Genomic DNA, 20580 nt, shown 5'->3' with positions numbered 1-20580 from the left:
AGCAGCATTTGCACCAGCATTTAAATTCCAATTTTCCTTTGGAGGGCTTTACCTCTCCACTAACTTGCATGAAACTTGCTCTTGTAAATTTTTGTGCCTCACTGACAGACAAACAAAGAAAATACAAGGAACAAGAAATATCATAACAGCAAAATAAAATGCAAGATTGATTACTTGGATTTTGGGAAACTTAGTGCTGCGCAAGCACTCAAATATGTGTGCGTGCATGTGTGCGTGCGTGTACAGTACTACATGCCTGCTGGAACTCACTGGCCCTGCGAATATTGAGACCTTTCATTGCCCCCAGTTCACATTTCCAGCCTTGGTTTGCCAACAGAAAGGGCCACATTTTCTAGACCGCTTTAACTCCCGCTTCTAGCCCTTTGGTATATTCAGCCACCAACCCCCTCTCTCCCTGTTGTCTATTCTGTGGGATGGTACAGGGGTCTCATGCGGGTGTGGAACAGTCCCCCTCCTTAGTGGAAGGGGAAAAGGTCCCAGAGACATAGCTGTTAATTCAATCAGGAGAGTGGTATGCTCAATTAGGCATCCATAAGGGCCTGGATGGGTCCGGGGGCCCTGCAGAGGGCAAGCAGCCCAGTCCCCAGGAGGTATTAATTGTGGATGACAGTGTGTAAACAGTGGGGTGAATAGACAGCGCAGGTGCGGGACACCCCATTCCAGACTCAATAGGCCTTTTCACACCCGTGGCTCTCTGTTGCCACTTTCTCTTTCACTCTCTCACTGCGTAAAAATCCCTCACATCTCTGATTAATGTCATAGATAATTTGGCTTTGTGGGCTTATTTATTTGTTGCTATGCTTTTCCATCACCAGACATGCTTCTACATCACTGTCAGTGTGTGTATGTTTGTGTGCAAGTGTGTACTTGAAGAGGGTAATAAGAAATGCTGGCCAGCCAAGGGCTATACCCTCCTCCTTGTTTTCAGGAGCTAGTGAAAATTGCGGCCAGTACATGTAAAATATATGGAATTTATGAAATGAAATCCAGATGACACTTTAAAAAGAGAAGGCTTTGTATCTGACCTTCGATTTTCCCCTTCAGCACACAAGCCGCCCGCTCCTCTCTGTCTTTCATTCAGTGCTTCAACTGTATTCTGCCTTTTGAAGTGCAATCACACACTCATCAAACAGATGCACTGCCTGAAAAAGTATTCAGACACTACATGTGGGTGTAAAAGTAGCAGAAATACAAGTAATAGAACTACAACTGCAAGCACAGAATACTAATCTTGAAGTATGCCTCCTTTTTTTAACATTTTAATAAATCTGAAATAACTGGTTTATTTTTACTGATACAGTGAAATACAAGCAAAGCTTTTCTAAAGCTGATTGCAGTGGAGGTACTATTAAAGCAATTGCTTTAATAGTACAAATAATAAACAAAGTCAAATAATATTCTCCAATGTAAAAAAAAACAACTGTATCGGTATGGAGGTGTGTGGGAAGTGAAGTAAACCTTCTGAGACCCCATGTCCTCACAGAGGAACGTAGGAGATACTAAAAATGAATGCCAAACAAGTAGTGAAGCAACATGGGAGTTGCAAATACTTTAATAATTTGAATAAGTTCAGCACTTGAAGAACCTCAGGGATGAAAAAAATCCCAAACCCAGAGACAGATTCGGTATATGGTTGCTGTATTGTTGGGTGACTGGTCGATAATTACAGTAGGCCTTTTCGGATTATCCTAAATTACTGGTAAATCAACTAATAATCAGCTTTTTATTGTTGTACAGGTGAGGGTGAAATATCGCTACAATAAACAAAAGGAGGAACTTTTTAAACACTGGAATAAAAGTCACAAATAGGTTTTCATGGATTTCGTTATTAGAAGAACAATGAGAATCTACTGAAACACATGACAAATGCAAATGCTGATTTTATTTAGACAAAAATGTAGTTATTTAGCATTAAACTGGAAAAATGAACGACAAGTAGCAGTTTTTGCCTCTCTTCAACTTGTTTTCCTCTCAGCATTTATCATACTACATCTGAACTGCATGTGCACCTAAACTGTACTTTTAGGCAACGTGACATCATTGCGGCACATCTGTGCTAAACCTGCTCCTCTCCCGAGGCCGTCAGATCTCTGGGTGGCCTCAGTGCTGCTCTGTCTGTTTCTGTGTCTGCACACACCCGCTAATTTTCGGCCGTATGTAGTTGGTGTAAGCCGGTGGGGGGACCGGCGGCTGGGGCGTCTTTGGAAGGGCCACTGCAGTAATTGGGATGTACATTTTCTTTCAGCATGCCCATTCATTCCTGCTTTTGTTTTTGTTGTCAGAGGTTTTCTTTTATGTTCGGCCAAATGACAACAGAATTAAAGTGTCAAGCCATGCTTTCACTACAATGGCTTTGCAGCCCTGAAAACTTTGTCTTCATTGTTCAGGGTGGCGGGTTGAAGTGAGAGGGAAGAGCAGATATAAACTGATCTCGTTAACATTCCAAGAGACACTCCCGTTGACCCTCTCTGCTCCTCATCCTCACCTCCCACAGCATTACTCCACTCACACAAGGACATGAGTGGACCAGCTGGCACAGAGCGGGAGGGGTAGTTGGGTTAAGTCTCTGTGGTGGGAAACAACTTGGAATGAGGCGCATCCCTTCTCTCACAGCTCTGATAATGATACTACACGGACGCTTTGCTGAGTTTCTATGGTGGTCCGATAAGCAAGAATTCAGATAATTCACTATCTTGAGACCACTTAGGCCTCGGTTTTTCTCCCTTTTGTACAACTGCCCCATCCATTTTTATCTCTCCCATTTGGAGTGACCCTCCTCTGGCATCTTTTCTGCAAACAGTGCTTTACAGAAACTGGCCAGAGCACAGAGGAATAATTAATGCTGACCCTAATTGTGCCAATTCCAGAAGCTCAATAGCTCTAATTACAAGGCTCTTCTCTGAGGCACTCAAAAAGCCGCTGAACTGTCAAAACCAACAATTAAAAAATATCTATAGGGACAAAGAGCGAGAGAAGGGGATTTGGGGTGGGGGTGGGGTTACCCGTTCCAGTAAAGGGTGACGGGACACCTGCACTAAACACTGCTTCTCTCTTCTTAATGGGCCTCACAATTTATTGAAAGGAAAAGATGGAGAAATGGACAGCACGGAGGCGAGGAAGATGTGAGAGCCAGAAATTGAGAGGTTGCAGGCCGATTACAGTGTGGAAGCATGTTTTGTGAATGCACTAAGTGTGCTTTCCTGCTCAGGTTGGTGGAAAAGTACTGAGAATATTTATGGTTGTCAAAGCAACAATACTGCGATATTAAAGTGCTTCATAACAACCTTAAACCTTCCACTTAAGTGTTAAATGTGAAAAACCCAAACGTATATATAAGTGACAAAAGGGTTGCAACAATGCAGAAATGTTGTCCCCACATTCATGTTGTGGTGCACAGCAAACCACTAATACAATATTAGAATTAATACATTCATTTCTGATTGTGGTAGAAGGTTGAAGCAGAGCTAGGTTAAACCTATACAGCATCACATATTATATGCATTATATCAGTCTGGAAAGTAGTAGTAGTAAATCTTTTCTATAGAGCAGAAAATAAAAAGGATCAAAAGGCACTTAGTTTTTAAGAAGTAAGAAGTTATTTTCTTTTGCACTGCAGTTTAACACACATTGATTACTTCTTTGTTTTCATAGATTATTGTTTGTTATTTATCAAAATACTGATAACCCTATATTTTCTTCTGAATTTGAGTCTTACTGTAAATTAGTAAATTGCATTTTTAACATTGTGAGTATTTGCAAATACATATGGTGTTAATATACATTAACTACTGAGGTTTTTGCAGATTATCATATAAGATGAAGAAATTCCAATGCTAGCCAAACGGCTCTAAGGTAAAGTGACACAAACAGTTGTTTTTTGCTCTATCAAACAACGAATCGTCTGCCAACTAAAACCCACAACGACTCACACACACACACACACACACACACACACACACACACACAAATCTACAAACACAGACTGCCCCCCTGCAGTGCTTGTGACAGCTATTGACTTTACTCAATAGATGTTTTCCATTGTAACCCAAGTACGCAGGCTAAATGTCACGGCAGCAGGATACTAGGCTATTATAGAGCATTATATGTCTCAGAATGGGGATGAGAACCTAAAATTTGACCTCACAATTGCTCGGCCATTGTCTCTGCTCTCAAAGACTCATGATAATACACTGAGTGTTCCTGCAGCTGCTGCCTCTCCTGGTCCTATCTCCTAACTGACCGGAGCAGGTCTTTCTCCTCCGCGAACAGTTAATCTTGGGGTGAGGTGGGCGTGGCTTTCCCGCCACCGGCCGCTGCTATTGGGTCCTCCGAGTGCCAGCTAGAAACGACTGCTCCCTCCTTTGCTTTTAAATGAAGGTGCAATGGATACAGGCGCGACTCAACCTGTGGAAGCCGCGATGAACAGCTGATCCTCCCGCAGTGGATAAAACCAATCACAATGGTGACGGCCAAGTCCTGATTCCCGATCATACGCGTGGCACTATGTGAATAGTTATTGGAGGAGTAGACACAGGAGAATTATTAACCGGAAATTAGGGTTAAGGAGTCTTTTTGGGGCGTACTAATATATATTTTTTTCGGTTTGGACCTGTCGATCATCAGTATTACAGACGGACACGCTGTGCGCTCAGACTACCTGCCGCTCTTCGCTCTGCGCTCACCGACGCTCAATTATGTTATTATCAAGTTTCCTCATTTTTACCGTCTCCTACTTTATGGCGCCTCTGTTCCTCTGTTACCTGCCTCAAGTGTCGGCACAGAAGCCTGGGTCACGGGTGAGTACATCCCTGTGGGTCTGGTGCCTCACACTTTCATGGAAGTAGCAGTTTGAAACACGATACTTGCATTAATTACGAAAGTAAAAGTGTGTCAAACTGATTAGATTCTACTTAAAATAGAACGAATGGGATAAATTACAGACTGCTGGTAAACCTGAAATATGCCGAGATATTTCTTTAATGCGCCTTTAGTAGATAAGATGTAACAGTTGATTCAAGATTTTTTTTTTTAAACTTATGCTGAGTGGGTAAATTAGATGACTTTAAATCAAATGAGAAATTTGGCTTTTGGTGTTAAAGTTTCATCTGATTCACTGTTTAGAGAAGAACACTCCAAACCCAATCTCCATCTGGGCTTGTAAAGCTTAATCCCACCAATTTGCTGGTTTTACACTTTGAGTTTGGCCAAATCTAACTTGTAAAACATGAAATCGATGATAACTTACTGAGCTTACTCAACTTTTCCTTGGGCACAGCATCCCGGCTCCTGGACCTCTCCTTTTGCAGGAACAGATTTTTGTCACTGCCATGTCTCTCCATCGCTCTTTTTTTTTCTTTTTTCTATCTTCAGTCTCTCACACACACTGCTTTGCTTGTTCAAGGTTCTTATTTCGCCCTGTCCAGGCACAGGGGGAAATAAGTGATGCGAAGTGAAGGGGAACACCATTGTTTCAGTGCACAGATGCACTGTAATATTTGTGGTCAGAGGCGAGGGGCTGACTCACAGGGGGTGAATATGTAATACTCTCACATACTGGAACTATTTCACAATATCTTTGAACCCCCCCACCCACCCCACCCATCCTCCATACACAGTGTGCTGTGGTCAAGATTGTTCTCTGGAAAGAGCCACAGTGAATTTTGCTTAATCACTTCTTTGTTGCTCCTTTTATAACTGTTTTCCTACTGTTCAAATAATGAGAGGATCAAGGTGGAGTGTGTGGCTTTCCTACAGTATAACTGGACGCAGTACTTGTTACTTTGCATATTTTGGGGCCTGATTCAGGTGGCACCTCCTTATATAGCTACATCACATACACGTGCTAGGGTGTTTAGAAAATCAAAACAAAGATGAGTTTTGAAATTACGATGGCTGATACTCTGAGCTGCCCTTTTATCGTGAAGTTCTTCCTATTGTAACTTTAGCTGAAAGATTTTGTGTACCTTGCCAGGCTGTGAAAGTCTATCAGTCTCAACTTTGGTAAACAGTTTCAAAACCACATTGAATAAACTCCAAAATACAGGGTGGCCAGTGTGAAAATGTGGTTTCTTGGTCCTCTGAAATTTGATTCTTTAGAGACAAAAGCTTTTCATAAAAACAGGGATAACACTGAAAATCTGAGCATCTCCATCAGCTTTATCCCATCAAATTAAACTCCCTCTGCATCCCACTTCATCCTCCTTCTGGCATGGATTAGGCCCCAAGGAGCAACAGTCAGCCTGCTGAAACCCCCACTCACTCCACAGTGATTACTTCTAACATTTCTCACAGCTGCTGTAATACCATAATTCACACCACCCACTTTCCACGTTGATATCAGGAGTGAACGGCTGAGCTAATTTCCCTGCATAGACCTGCTCCTTTCTCATTTCTCTTGAGGTTCCATGATGCAATAGCACAACAATCCTCAAGACTGAGGAACACGAGTAATTGAGAGACTAAAAAGCCTTTTTTCAATTTTGCAGTTCCTGCTGTCTGTGCAATTTGGAAGACCAACAGCTTCTTTATTCTTGTATGAGTCCTTCAATAGTTTAACAGTGAGTTGGTGGATAAACCGTTGGATGCTAAGGATGTGTGATGATCAGTTGTAATTAATTAGTGCAACATTGTTTATTCTACCAAATTTAAGCACAAACTATCTGAATTATTTAGATGAAAAAAAAACTGATAATGGACTTAAAAACAGCTTCTTATGAACGATGCTGCCTTTATAGAGAGACAGGATTAAGGTTCATAATAAGTTAGCCTTTTTTATGAGTGCAACAAGATATTTCATGTTTTTTAAAACCGTAAAACCAGGAATGATGAGTCTCGTGGTCTGCAGGGATCATTTCCTAAAACGTTTAAACTAAGAAATCAGTTTTCCCAGTGGGAGGAAATGCTTAGCTTTTATAGAAGCTTAGCTATGCAGCTTTAATCCATTTTATCAAATCAACCTGTTAGTCTCAGATTGCCCATAGGGTTGGGATGCTATGGGCAGTCTGCTTGCATAATTCGGTGACAGCATCAGTGAAGACTCTTAAAACTAAAACAAACACACAGGCCTAAGCAGCAAAGCTGCATACCTTCAGCTTGGGAAAGCAGAGCTCTGGTTCAAAAGCAGGAAAGTCTTTTTATTAGTGTGAGGTAGATCACAGCAAACATGCAGGTGTGAGTGTGCTGATGCGTGCAGCGTATGGGTGCAGGTGCCTGTGTGGTGAGCCGTGGAGTCTTAATTATGCTTACAGTGTACAAAGGAATGGAGGTCAAGAACGGGCCTGTTTTAAGTGAAAGAAAAATTAAACATGAAAATAGAAGTGACTATACTTAAGTGCAGTATTTACTTAAAAATTGGCCAGTGTTTATGCTATATTTAATTTTTTTCCAATTCAGTTGAATTAAGTTTGGAAAAAAATGAAGTTCACATCTGTTATCTGGAGGACATTAAAAAGAATATGGGGAAATTGAAGAGATTGGAAACTCCATCTGAGGCAGATTTAGCAAAAGCTGGTCCATGAGAGACGTTATTACTGAATGGTTCATATTTATAAATATAAGTTTTTATCAGTTAACAGCAGTTTAACTTTTTCTTTAACTATCTGGCTTTAAATCTTATAATCTTTTTTTTTTTATAAATTTTATTTTCAGTCACAGCAGCATGTTAACAACAAAACATTGAACATACAGTAGTTTGCTGTTCAGTATTTACAATACCCCAAAAGATAACAGAAATAGAGAAGGAAAAAACAAACAAACAAACCAAAGAAACCCCTACAAAACAACAAAAAACAAATGTGTCTTGAGGTATCACCCCAAAGATAGCCGTTAGAGCAGAAGGATCATATTTAACGTTATACATCTCTGACAGAGTGTTAAATATAGACACCCAATAGGTATGAAGATTGGGGCATGTCCAAAAGGTATGAAGGAGCGAACCTGTTTCTGCTTTACATCTGTTACACAGAGGGTCAGCTTAAACTGCTTCAGGAGCTGCGTGAATGAGGCAAAAATCCCATCTACAAAAAGGTCTTTGATATTTCTAAGGCCATTACTTTCCCATATTTTAAAGGCAGAGTCCATCATGGAGGGTGGGAACATATGATTTGAGCAGATAGGTGCTTTAATTGACATTAAGTGTAACCCCAACCTTTTCCTACATTGCACCCAGATTCTGGGTTACGTTGCACCCAACAAAGGGTTACGTTTATAGGTGTATAGTTCTAATGGGAGAGCTGAACTCAACAAAGCTGATAGGCAAATTTTGCCACAATTGGATGACTCAATTTGGAGCCAAGCTGGAGTCTCTGTAGTAACATTACTCATCCAGTACAGCATATTACGAATATTTGCCGCCCAATAATAAGACTGAAAGTTTGGCAAGGCTAATCCACCCATTGGCCTAGTCCTCTGCATGAAATCTTTACGAATTCGTGGACTTTTGCCATTCCAAATTAAATCTTATAATCTTAATCATAAAGAGAATATAGTCACGCATTTGGACCTTTTTTCATCTACAAGAACCAACCTAATGAAATAAAAATCTAAACACATTAAGACAATAAGTGAAGCTCACAAGAGACCATTTTACAAAAACAGATTCAAAATTGGATCCTATATTTCCTATAATGCAATTGCTAATATGATTACTCTCCCTTCTTGGGGAAAATTCACTTAGTTTTCAGCATTTTTGAGTTTGTAGTTCAAATCCAGATATTTAGTCAGATGAAGTCCCTGGGATAAAACGAGACAAGAACTTTGTGGTTAGGCTGAGCAGCCCATACCAAGTAAACTGGTCGAGAGCCCATTTTTTGTTTCACTACTTTAACAAACAAGATATTTTGTTATATATACACGACAAAGTTGTCAGCAAGAAGTTTGATACCAGCAGAATCAGACAAAGATGAAGAAAGGCAACAAATGCAATTCTGTCATTATTCAGGACAGCTGAGAAGTCACTCGCTTTATCAAACCCGGCAGGTCTGATAAAGAGGTAAAAATGAGGTGAATGCAGAATAGCCAATATGATAAGACCCGAGGCAAACAAACCATGTAAGCCTTATTAAGAAAGTACTTTTATGGGTCAAGCAATGAGGAAAATGTTGTCAAAAAGCAAACTTAACTATCCAACTGTATTATGGCCCATTTGTAATCTTTATGCCTTTTCATCAGTAAAATGCATTCACACCATTCTCAAAGTGAAAGTGAAAACAGAATTGTGGATTCATTGAATTTAATATATACACAACTTAAATATTTACAGGATTAAAAGAAGTTTATTTAGTTCTGCTTTTATTCTCTTAGAGTATAATAAATCTGTGCATAGTAACAATGAAAATTTGAATTTAATTGTCCCAAAATGTCAAAGGGAATAACAGAAAATTGCCTGAAGAAGTTGTCAATAGTAAATAAACATTGTGATAATTAGAACTGAAGAGACAACATCTGCATAACAAAGGCTATGAGTGGCAGATGGAGAAGCGAGAGAGATCAAGGCCAGAGTGTGAGGACTGTTCCTTAACCATAATGAACCACTGAGATGCATATGAAGAAGAGCTGTTGACCATAATCATGCAGATGTGCAGTGCACATTTCCTCATTTAGTCTTTATGAGGGGAAAAAAAGATTCCTGGCAAAGTGATAAGGTCATAGTTTGGTTTCACCGTCGTCTGTGAGGAGAAGTCATGAAGTACAAACCTTTTAGATTAACTTTGTACTGACTGTTCAACAGCAGTTTCTGATTAGGCAGCTAAAGGAAGAATCCCAGCACACAGTCATTGATGACGAAGCTTGTGGTTTGAGGTTCTTTTGTCGTATCGTAAAGTACATTTGCATGGTTATGCTAGTGTTAATCAAGGGTTAGAGGGGATCTAGGAGGTGGGGGAACCCTAGTGGTGGAAGAAAAATAACTCACCTTAAAATAAATGATTGCGTATTCTTTGTTGGCTCTGAGGTTTAAGGCTTGTGTGGATTTACTTAATCTGCAGTCTATTAACAAATGCTACAAGGGGTATCATACCATCAAAGTTACTCTCCAGCCTGGAGCAATAAAAGTGGAAATTGGCAAATGATACTTAAGAGCATCATCTTAAATTCAAATTGATGCCTGCTACCCTTTACCTAACCTACCAGTGAGTATGGAGACGTCAATCTACCTTGCACCAGGCCAAATCAGTCCCTTTTCTGTAAACTGTAGTTGTTTGAACTCTTCAGTATTCTTGCACAGCAGCCATGCTACACTACAAGGACAACAGTACTTGAACAGATTTCTTATTCTTTAAAGTCAGGAGTTTTCAGTCCCATTGTCACAGGAGTATAAAATCAAGCACCTAACCATCTCTAACAAATCAGTTTATGACTTTCAACCAACTTTAAGTGATATTTTTACAAATATCTCTTAACCACAGCAACTCAGTCATGAACAGTGTTGGTCAAGTTACTTGAAAAAAGTAATCGGTAATTAATTACTGATTACTTCCCCCAAAAAGTAATCCTGTTACTTTACTGATTAAAAGTAATTAATCACGTAGTTACTTAGTTACTTTTTAAAAACACGATTTACAACCTGAATATGTGATAAAGCGATAGATCTTTCAGCCCAATTCTACTTGCATAATCCATCATACAAAATGTAATCAAATGGAAAAGTCTTAAAAATATAAAATAAAAAAATAAAATAAAACTTGTTTTATTAGTTTTAATCTTTTAACTTTATGCATCAAACAAAAATTTTATTATATGCAACATTCTCTGACTGGAAGAAATTTGTTTAACATTTAAACCTATTTTCTGCACATTCCAGCACATAAAATAAAATATTTTTTGTGTTTACACTCAGTCTTTCAAATAGATGCAAGTAAAACACAGTAGAAAATAAATGGAATCAAAGACTCAGCGGTCCTGTTGCTCTATTTTCACCTGTAAAGCAGGAGGAGGGTAGGCGGAGGTTTTCCCTGTTGCAGGTGTGCCGCAGCGGTCAGTTGAAGAATCCGCGAGCTTCTCTGTGAATTTCCCATTACGTCATTGCGCACTCGGTACTTGCTTGGAAGTTTAGGGGTTTTTTTGCTGTAAAAATTAGTTTTCTTCCCACACACAACGGACACTAATGTTTTTGTCACTTTTTATGGAATCAAACTCAAAGGTCAGTACTTCCAGGCTTTAAACGCTGCACGCTCATACTCTCTCCCCACTCGATATATTATCCATTGTTGATCTGCACACAGTTGTTGTCACGAACGTCGCACTCGCTTACGTCACTGTCATGAGACATTCTCGCAAAAAAAAAAAAATCACGGTTTTAGTAACGCAGTAACGCAGCGTTTCTACGGGAAAATAACGGTAATCTAATTACCGTTTTTGCAATTGTAATCCCTTACTTTACTCGTTACTTGAAAAAAGTAATCGGATTACAGTACAAGTAAACAACTTACAAGTAAACAACTTACAAGTAAACAACTTACAAGTAACGCGTTACTGCCCATCTCTGGTCATGAAGAGTCAGATCATGTGAAGTTACAGATGGCAGTCACCGAGTGCTGAGGTGCATAGCAAGTAAAAGTCGCCAGCCTTCTACTGACTCAACCTCCAAACCTCCTCAATTAATTAATTAACATCAGCACACAGACTGTGTGCTGGCAGGTTCATGGCATGAGTAGCTCCTATTGGTGTAAGGTGTAGGTGGCCAGGTACTTTTGTTCACATATGATATTTTAGTGAAACAACAAACAACACCATCCATCCATCCATTCACTTCCGCTTATCCTTTTCAGGGTCGCGGGGGGCGCTGGAGCCTATCCCAGCTGTCATAGGGCCAGGTACACCCTGGACAGGTCGCCAGTCTGTCGTAGGGCCAAACAAACAACACCATAAAGACATATATGAATACTCCAAATTGCTGTATATATGTATACCATACTTTATTAATGACAGATATTTTAAAATATTGTTGTAGTTAAGGTTCAATTATTTTTATGCAAGAATGACTTAGCCATAGTTCGCTGCAAAACATTACAATGTAGCGATTAGAGGTGGAAAATTATGGTAGAATCATTTTCTCTAATATTAAAAAATAAATAAATAAATGGCCTTATCTAACTGTCATGAAAAAAATATTTCAGGAAAATAAAAATAAAACAGCAGGGAAACGGTGGTGCAGTGGTTAGCCTCACAACAAGAAGGTCCTGCATTCAATTCCACCATCAGTTCAGGGTTTTTCTGTGTGGAGTTTGCATGATCTCACCATGTCTGCACAGTACTCCGACTTCCTCCCACTGTCCAAAGACATACAGTTAGTGGGATTGAGTTAATTGGTAATTCTAAATTGCCCATAGGTGTGAGTGTGAATACATGTTCTTCTCTATGTGTTATCTCTGCGACAGATTGGCGACCCGTCCAGGGTGTACCCTGCCTCTTGCCCAAAGACAGCTGGGATGGCTGTCTTAGCAGAAGAGAATGAATGGATGGATATTGCGGCAGAATATAATTATTTTTCTGGTGACATCAATGATCTTATCTAGTCACTTGAAGATTAAGCAAAAAAAATATATTTAATTTATGTTAGAAACATACGTACATAAGAATGACCTTGGGTAACACCATTCACGAATCCCACATGATTAAAATGATCCATTACAAATGGTTTAACAAACTTTTATGGAAACCTCTGATTCTGACACTCATAAGCCAAGATCTCATGTGACTGCACACCTAGGCTCCATCTGACGCTAATAGATTGCTTTAATAGTGACTCAACAAGTGACCAATAAAATTGCTTTCATATGTCAATTCCCTCTCATGCCTGCATGATCATCAGATACATTTCATGCTCAATTTCATGGCGTTCTAATCAGTATAATGAAAAGCAGCCTTAAGTCTGTTCCAAGAATCAGGCCAGTGTGCTCCACTCACGGATCGCTGCTACTTAATTCAACCTTGCTTTTCTTTTGCAGATCCTTGTGATCATTTTGGTTTGCATTTATGCAATCTATCCCACTATGGGAACTTACTCTATGTAAATTTGGCCTTATAGTGACACAAACAGACTCTTGTTTGAGAGGACTACTGCTTGTTGAAAGAGTTATGGCTCTCTGTAATCCTTTTGATTATCAGGATGGCAGAAACACTTCCTCTTCCCTATCAAACTGGTTCAGCAGATTAGCTTCTGCTCTGCCTCATATTTAAGTTTCCTTTGATTTAAGTGAGTGTGTGGTCTCAGCGTTAGTGTGCAATGGCGACATGGAACCTATTGTAATGGGTGACGGGCACACACACACATACACACGCTTCCTGGGAACAGCAGAGACAGCTGACTGTTCTTTAGCCAGGATGTAGCATTAGTGACAAACAAGGAATGTTGTTAATCAGATTTAGAGCCATTTCCGAAAAGGAAGAACATGTTCCCCCTCCTCCTCCTTACTTATACTTTGATTTAGATTTCTTCATACCACTTCAAAAGAAAAAATAAGGATGTTTTCAACATTCATTAATCACGTGTTTATGTCCTGGCCATCATCAAGGGGAAATCTGATTTCAGGATGGTGTGGTCGTCAACTCTTTATTTACTGGATAAACTAGATTTTCATATTAATAGATTAACAACAGTAATCAGAACGCAGTTGCTCATGATGAATGAATCAGGACTATTTTTCCATTTATAACACATGTTAACAGTAAAGTCGCAGGTTTTCTTTGTTTTGGTTCTTAGGCGGAGGCAGAAACTTCATCTGCCTGCAAAGGTTATTGGATTCAGTGTTTGTATTTAAGTTGCTTTCAGTCTTTACCTCATTGCTCTGCAGCTTTTCTACAAGAAAATTTTCCAAAACTAAAGGAAACAAAGTTTAAAGGGGAACAATTATGATTAATTTGAACTCCATATTTTTTTATTCTTGGACTCTCCAGAATAACTTTTGTTTTAGTTCTTTTCCAGTTGGGTTTCATTTAGGAAACCAGTTGGTGATTCTTGGCAACTATGTGTATGTAACCAGCAGCAATTACTTTGAAAAAGTAATTAATTATAGTTACTAGTTACTTCTTCAAAAAAGTAACTGAGTTAGTAACTGAGTTACAAGATTCTAAAAGTAAGTAATTACTTGAAAAGTAACTATTGCGTTACTTTAAAAAAAAAGTTTAACCATGGGGTCCAGGGTATAATTGGCCATTTTTAACTACTTTTGATTTATTTGACCTCTACATTTCACATTTAAAAACTATTTATTTGCCTTGTTTGGTATCATCCTTTTCAGCACAACCTCACGTGTCAGAATTTACAGTCGTGTTTTCATTTTGACATACTGTATTAACACAATTGATCTAAAATCAGACAAAAAACATAAAATCCGAGTAGAAAAAGTTATATTTTTTACTGTAACAACCACAAACATGTTTATTGAATCATATTTCATAACTTTAAATGCAAATAAAAATTGTCAATTTTAAAATCATACGCACAAGTTTTGCAAACAACAAAGTTATTTGCAGCCATTTACCTTTTACCCTTTTTTTTTAACCATTTCAAACTATTTACAGAACAATCAGCTGTTCTGCATTCAATAAGATGCCACACAAATTATTTGTGCCACTCCAGAAAAGGTGTATCACTCCTTTTTCTACCTGGAGACAGCAGTCACATCATTGTTCTGACACACAACACAAAACTATCCACAACACTACACAATAATTACACAAGACAACACATTAACTACACACTCCAAACACACTAAACGTGACAAATCTCTCACATGTCAAAACTCCCTCTCTCTCTTTTTCTGCTCTCTTTCTCTCACCGTCACTCCTCAAACTTCCCCCTCTTCCTAAACAGCCAAAAGTCATATTGCCATATCATTTTTGATTGGTCAACATGGTGCACTTTTACACCAACACGAAAGGGCTGTTTCTTGTTTTTTGGGTTTTTTTGGTCATAAGCAGAGAGTGCTTGCTAGCTCTGTCCTTAGACAGTAAACGTGACGAAACTATTGAGGAAAAACGCCGCATATATATTGTTTATCATGACTCTGGTTTTACATGGCCTATCAGGACAATTTAAAAACTGGTATATATCACCTTGTTGCTTTGTCATCTTAAAGTGGTCATGTCATTGGCTTACCACGACTACTTTATTCTTCCTCAGTCAAACAGCAGCAGTCATGCGATTGTTTTGCCCCCTTAGCTCCAGGTGTTGTGCCAAAAAGTGATCGTCGGGCAGAAAGTGATTGCTGTCCGCGGGAGCGCGCGCAGCTGCTTAAAGCTGTAGCGCCCAGATTACTTACAGCTACTTCCATGCAACTGATATAAGATGTGGTAAGCTAAAGACAGCTTCAACCGTCTGTTTGTTGAAAAATAGTAAAGCAACCGCACCGAATTTTCTTGTCACTAACAGTAATGGCATTGTAACGATAGAAATAGTAATTAGTTAGATTACTTGCTACTGAAAAAAGTAACGCCGTTACTTGTAACGCCATTATTCCCATCACTGGTAACCGGTTGGCGAGTGGTTGCTGAAGGTCGCAAAGAAGGTGCAAAACCCACTTTGTGATTACTTTGGTCACCACAGTAGCCTTTTATTTGAATGGAAGATGCCCACCTGTATGCAAACACTTGCAAAGGAATAGTCAAGCAGTAATAAAACTTAAAGTTAAGTGTATCAAACTTAAGTGTGATAGAAAACCAGGAACTGAGCACGTTCACCTTCAGTCATCAATGTCTGCTAACAACCAAATATAAGGAGGTTTTCTGTGCTACTACGTTCACTTTGCAACTTCTAGCAACTGTTGCCAGCTCGTCAAGGAATACACATTTTTCACTAGTGACAGGTGGTTGCCAGATTGTCGCTGTAGGCCTGTGTGAAGGGTGGCTTTACCTTTAAGGAAACTTGCTTCAGATTGACTACTCTGGATGTATGTGGGTTATGTCCACTCTTATTGACATCATACAGTTTTATCAGCAGAAAAAATAAATTCAGGTGTTTTAACCTCCTAGGACCTGGTGTCCACGTATGGGGACATCACATTTTGTGTTGGCTAGACCACAATACTAAATTTTGCTCTTTTAAATGGCTTTCAAATGAGCCATATTGATCAAAGTGGCACAATTGTTGTTTCTCATTTTGTTTTTGTACCCAGGAAAAATGCTGCTGTGTTCAGACACCAAATAAAGAGTTATGTACATCATTACTCAATAGTAATGTACAATTGAGTACAAAATTGTAACCAAATAAAATAGCAAAGAGAAATTAAAAATGCATGCCATGAAAGAGTTCGGGTCTTAGGAGGTTAACCACAAGGAAACGTTACTGACCCCATTGTATGAAACTCTGGCCTTGCTGAATATGAAGATCCACTACAATAACAGGGCATATAATAGTTCATGCCCAGTCATTTCTTCCTGCTGTGGATGGCTCACAGACCTTATGCCTCCTGTGTGAAAATTGTCCACCTTCTTTAAAAGCTTCCACATCAAAAAAGTGGGAAAGAAAATTTAAAATGCTAAAGTTGTGTCTCGAGCTTTTTTATTTAGTCAGCTGGTTTTCCTTTCTCAATACAGAGTTAAGTTAAAAAGAATGATGTAGCTTTTAATACATTCCTTTTTTTTTTCTACACTTTTTTTTAAACACTGTGTGTTAATTCAAACAGCATGACAGATGGCATTCACTTTATAGATTTCCTGAAAACTAAATGCTAATTATCGGACAAAATTACCTCTGCCCGTTAAAAGCCCACAACCGTACACAATTAGCTCTGTCTTTGGTGGACAACTTTCATTGGCTTGTTACCTCTGTGGTTGGCTCACTTTCATCCTCCTTTTCCTCCATTTGACTAATCCACTTATTTCCCAGTGAGGGAATGCCAAAACACCTGATGATTAATGACACAGGGATGCATTAGATAGCCATGCATGTATGTCTTTATATATGCGTTGGTGTTGTATTGTTTGTTGTTGTTGTTGTTATGCCCGGAGGCTATAATGAGCCCATCACACGTTAGCGTGAAGCTGGCACACAGATCTCCCTCTCGCTGTTTTGCGCTCACACACGTGCACCGATGCGGACCAGGCTGTAATGAATCCATCTGTGCACGCAAAAGCCTTTTCTGTAGAAGCAGTGATGTCATTCATGTTAAGGTGCATGGTGCTGTTAGTTAATCTGATTTAAACATCTCTTATGCTATCAGGGTAAGAGCTGAGGTCATCCCTTGTTTAAAAAAAGAGGCCGTGGGCTTTTCCAAGTAAAGAGTTTGGATTATTGACTACTGTGTGTTTCAATCAGAGAAAAAGAATCAGTGAAGCTGGCGAAATTTGGACCACTGTGCTGTATAATTGCAACCATATTGGAGCCTGTATTTGTATTATGCTGGCTCAAGTTCTACACAGACTAAACAGCCAAACATCCAAAATATGCTTTCTGTGCATGATTGCAACATATTTATGTTCGCAAGTATTAATAACCAAGGCAGCTTTGACAGCGACATAACCAGCGTATCACCTTCTGTTCTGTGATGGAGTAAATGGCTCTCCAAAAACAGCTCTGGAAAATATCATCTCTAATTAACATCAGGAAATTTTCTGGAAAACACATAAGAAAGCTGATGTCAATGATGCCTAATCACAGTGAAATGTCTTTAAAAATGTCAGCACTACAAATTTTCTGCAGACCGTTGGCAGTAAAAATTTCAAAGCACGCACGAGTATTAAATGTCTTCAATGGACCGGTATGCTATATTTCTCAGTTTGAACAGTAACACCATTACAGGCAGTGACTTCCAAGTGTAACATCGGGCTCAAGTACAACGTCTTGCTTACTGGAACGCCTGGCTGCAGGTTTGAAACTTTATCTCTCTTGGCAGCTCATGAAGGGTGTTAAACAAATACAAAAAAGCTGAATTTTTATGCAATCTTCCACATAAACACCACAAGTCATTGTTTCAGTAGGTATTAAAAATATACCACAGCTGATAATGATGAACCAAGCAGCCATACCAGTAAGTTCGCTAGTTAAACATTAGCTCCTCAAGTCATGCAGAAGTCGGTTTTCAAAGATAAACTATTTCGTTTAGATTTTTAACCTCTTTTCCTTTAAAAACAAGCACTCAGCTTTTTGTTGTTGTTTGTTGAACTTGAATAGTTTAATTTTTTTTTTAAAATAATGTGAACATATTCTGCTTTGACTGCCTTCATATCTTATCTTACTAGATGTTGTCTATTGTTTTTTTTTTTCCTTTTACTGAAGTGGAACCACATGATAAGCAAATATTTAGAAAGATAATGACCCTGCAAAAATAAATTATTCTGTCACCGAATAAAATCCCAAAAACTGGACTGAAAAATAATCTCTCTAATTAATATCAGGAAATATATAAAGACATATAAACATGTATTTATGAATGAAAATCTGTGCAAATTAACACATATTTAGGAAATAGTGCATTTAAAAACAACTTTGTCATGCAAGAAATAATTCTCTTAATGTAAGTAATTAGATGGGAAGTTTCATGGTGCTATCTATGAGTTAATATTTTCCTCTGAGAGGGTTTGCAATACTTGGGAGATAGTACTGTGAAAAACAACAAAAACAAAAAAGTCTTGTCCTCAGGTCACTAATCAGTGCAGCTTGGTCTGATAAGTTACAAAAAGATGAAACAATACGAGAAACAATATGTAGAGAAAGAAGTGAAGTTTAAGATCTGTGAAACTTCCTGTCCAGCTGCTTCCAGCCATAACACCACAAATTTCTGGATGCAACTGTTGAAAGCTGGGTTATATTTGGGTAATGCAGGCGCCAGTTTATGACAAGGAAGACAAACCCAAGGAATTAAAAAGACAACATCTCTGTTTCTTTTTAGATCTTTTGTTTTTTAAACTGTTCACTTTGAGTCCAAAGATTTTGGTGGTGCACTCACTAAGGCACATACCATAACTGAGAATAAAAGCTATAAATAAAATACAGTAAGCACGCAGCTCATGTTGTGCTGTGCAGCTTTTACTTCATTTACGTCATCCCAGCTCTGATAAATCTGGGAAATAAATCAGCTAAGTTGCTGTTCAACAAAACTTCAGCAAGTCTGTTCCCCATTAAAGTATTACCTGATAAAGGTGAAAACGGGATCAACCGTTTATTTTGTGTTAACGCTTTTTTAATACTCCTAATCTGTCCAAAGAAATTAGTTCTACTAAATTAAAAACACTTATTGTAGATGTGATCTGCATATTAACTACCACCTTGGTTCTGTCTCACATAGCCAACTTTTTACTCTTTATAAAAATGATCATTTTCTAATCATATTTTTCTTCTTTTTCCATTGCGGCGGGTTGGAGTGGAACAGACTAGCTGCCAGTGATGGTAAAAAAGACCATTTTGCTAATGCTGTAATGGTTGCACAATGGGGGTTGCATTTCACTTATTTTACGAGTGGTGGAGAGAGCGCTCGGGGATCTGTGTTATTCTGACTTCGATGCGTGTGTGAGCTTGTGTACTTCTGTGTGTTGGCGGAATGTGGCTTGTTAAATGTGAGAATGTCAATGCTCATTGTTTCCCGGTCAAGATATCAGCACCAAACCATCGTGTAACTCCCCTGGTGTTTTACCTCCAGCTAATCTTTCACCTTATCTCTTTGGTGGTCCATCAGGAAAAGCAGGATCTCGCATCTTCATAGTGTAACGAGATTTATAAAATATGCATTTCTTTTAGTTCTACTGTTTGGACATTAAAGAAAGTGCCTCTGAGTGGTTGTTAAAGTTACGTTATTTCACTCCATTATGTTGTTTGGGAATGTGGCTCTATAAATCCTTTAGTGTTGCCTGTTACACTATAATGTTTAGGTAATTAAGATTTATGTAATTAATGTTACTTTGACTTATGCTTGTTCCTTAACAGCTCCAGTTATATGTTAGCCTGTTTAATGTAGATGTGTTTGTTTGGCTGTGATTATGGAGTGTCAGCCATTACGGGCCTAACAGTTGGGGCTGTTTCTCCTCAGGAGATAATGCCAGGTCCTGTCAGCCTGGTTTATACTGTATCAGCTGATCACTGTCACATAGTCCTGGGTCAGGGAGTGACTGAAAATAACTCTAAATGTTTGTTTTTTAACTTCTTCAGGCTGTGTGATGGGTGGGGTTTATCACTTCAGGTCAGCTCAGATAATAGTCAGTAAGCCAGAGAGTAAAGGAAAGATTAAGAAGGCAGAAATTTTGTCTAGTGCTAAAGTAAAGAAGTAAGTAACATTAACTGCTTTTTTCGCAGTATTTAAATGTGGAGCACATTCACATTGTTTATAGTGAGACAAATGTGGAGGAATCAAAATCAGAGCCGCTGCAGAGTGTCCTTAAGACGCAGTTTGAGATGTTACTGTGAAAGAAAGCAGAGTATTCAGATTAGATTGGAAAGAGTTTAGCATGCTACAGACTACTTGATCTTCTTTCCAAAGGGTTTGACTCATCATTCTCTGTTAAGCTAGATATTTTTCAGGTGGTTGTTTTAATTTGCAGTAGTGCAGAAATGAGCTGAACCTCATTTCTTTATATTTTGTTTCCAAGGAGCCAGACACTTTTGGACATTGGCTGCTTTTTCAGCCAGTC

The 20580-nt window shown here is 38.8% G+C and overlaps 2 protein-coding genes across 13 annotated transcripts in view; one reads left to right on the top strand and one right to left on the bottom strand.

The window, feature by feature from the left end:
* Positions 1 to 20580, bottom strand: part of ccdc177 (coiled-coil domain containing 177) — an 81275-nt gene that overhangs the window by 11229 nt on the left and 49466 nt on the right. The window lies entirely within an intron of this gene.
* The window catches only part of smoc1 (SPARC related modular calcium binding 1), a 61266-nt gene continuing 45030 nt past the window's right edge, over positions 4345 to 20580 (top strand). For 6 of the 10 annotated variants that reach the window (XM_082515889.1, XM_082515890.1, XM_082515888.1 and 3 more), the window contains exon 1: positions 4345 to 4817. In XM_082515889.1, the coding sequence (XP_082372015.1) occupies positions 4716 to 4817 (102 nt within the window). In that variant the 5' untranslated portion in view covers positions 4345 to 4715. The remainder of the gene's footprint in view (positions 4818 to 20580) is intronic. The other 4 variants (XM_082515894.1, XM_082515893.1, XM_082515892.1 and 1 more) reach the window with 2 other exon arrangements.

Source organism: Aulonocara stuartgranti (genome assembly GCF_965226115.1).
Source record: "Aulonocara stuartgranti genome assembly, chromosome: 19".
Classification (NCBI taxonomy): domain Eukaryota; kingdom Metazoa; phylum Chordata; class Actinopteri; order Cichliformes; family Cichlidae; genus Aulonocara; species Aulonocara stuartgranti.
The sequence above is the reverse complement of the archived record's forward strand: the minus strand, read 5'-3'. Positions and strand labels throughout refer to the sequence as shown.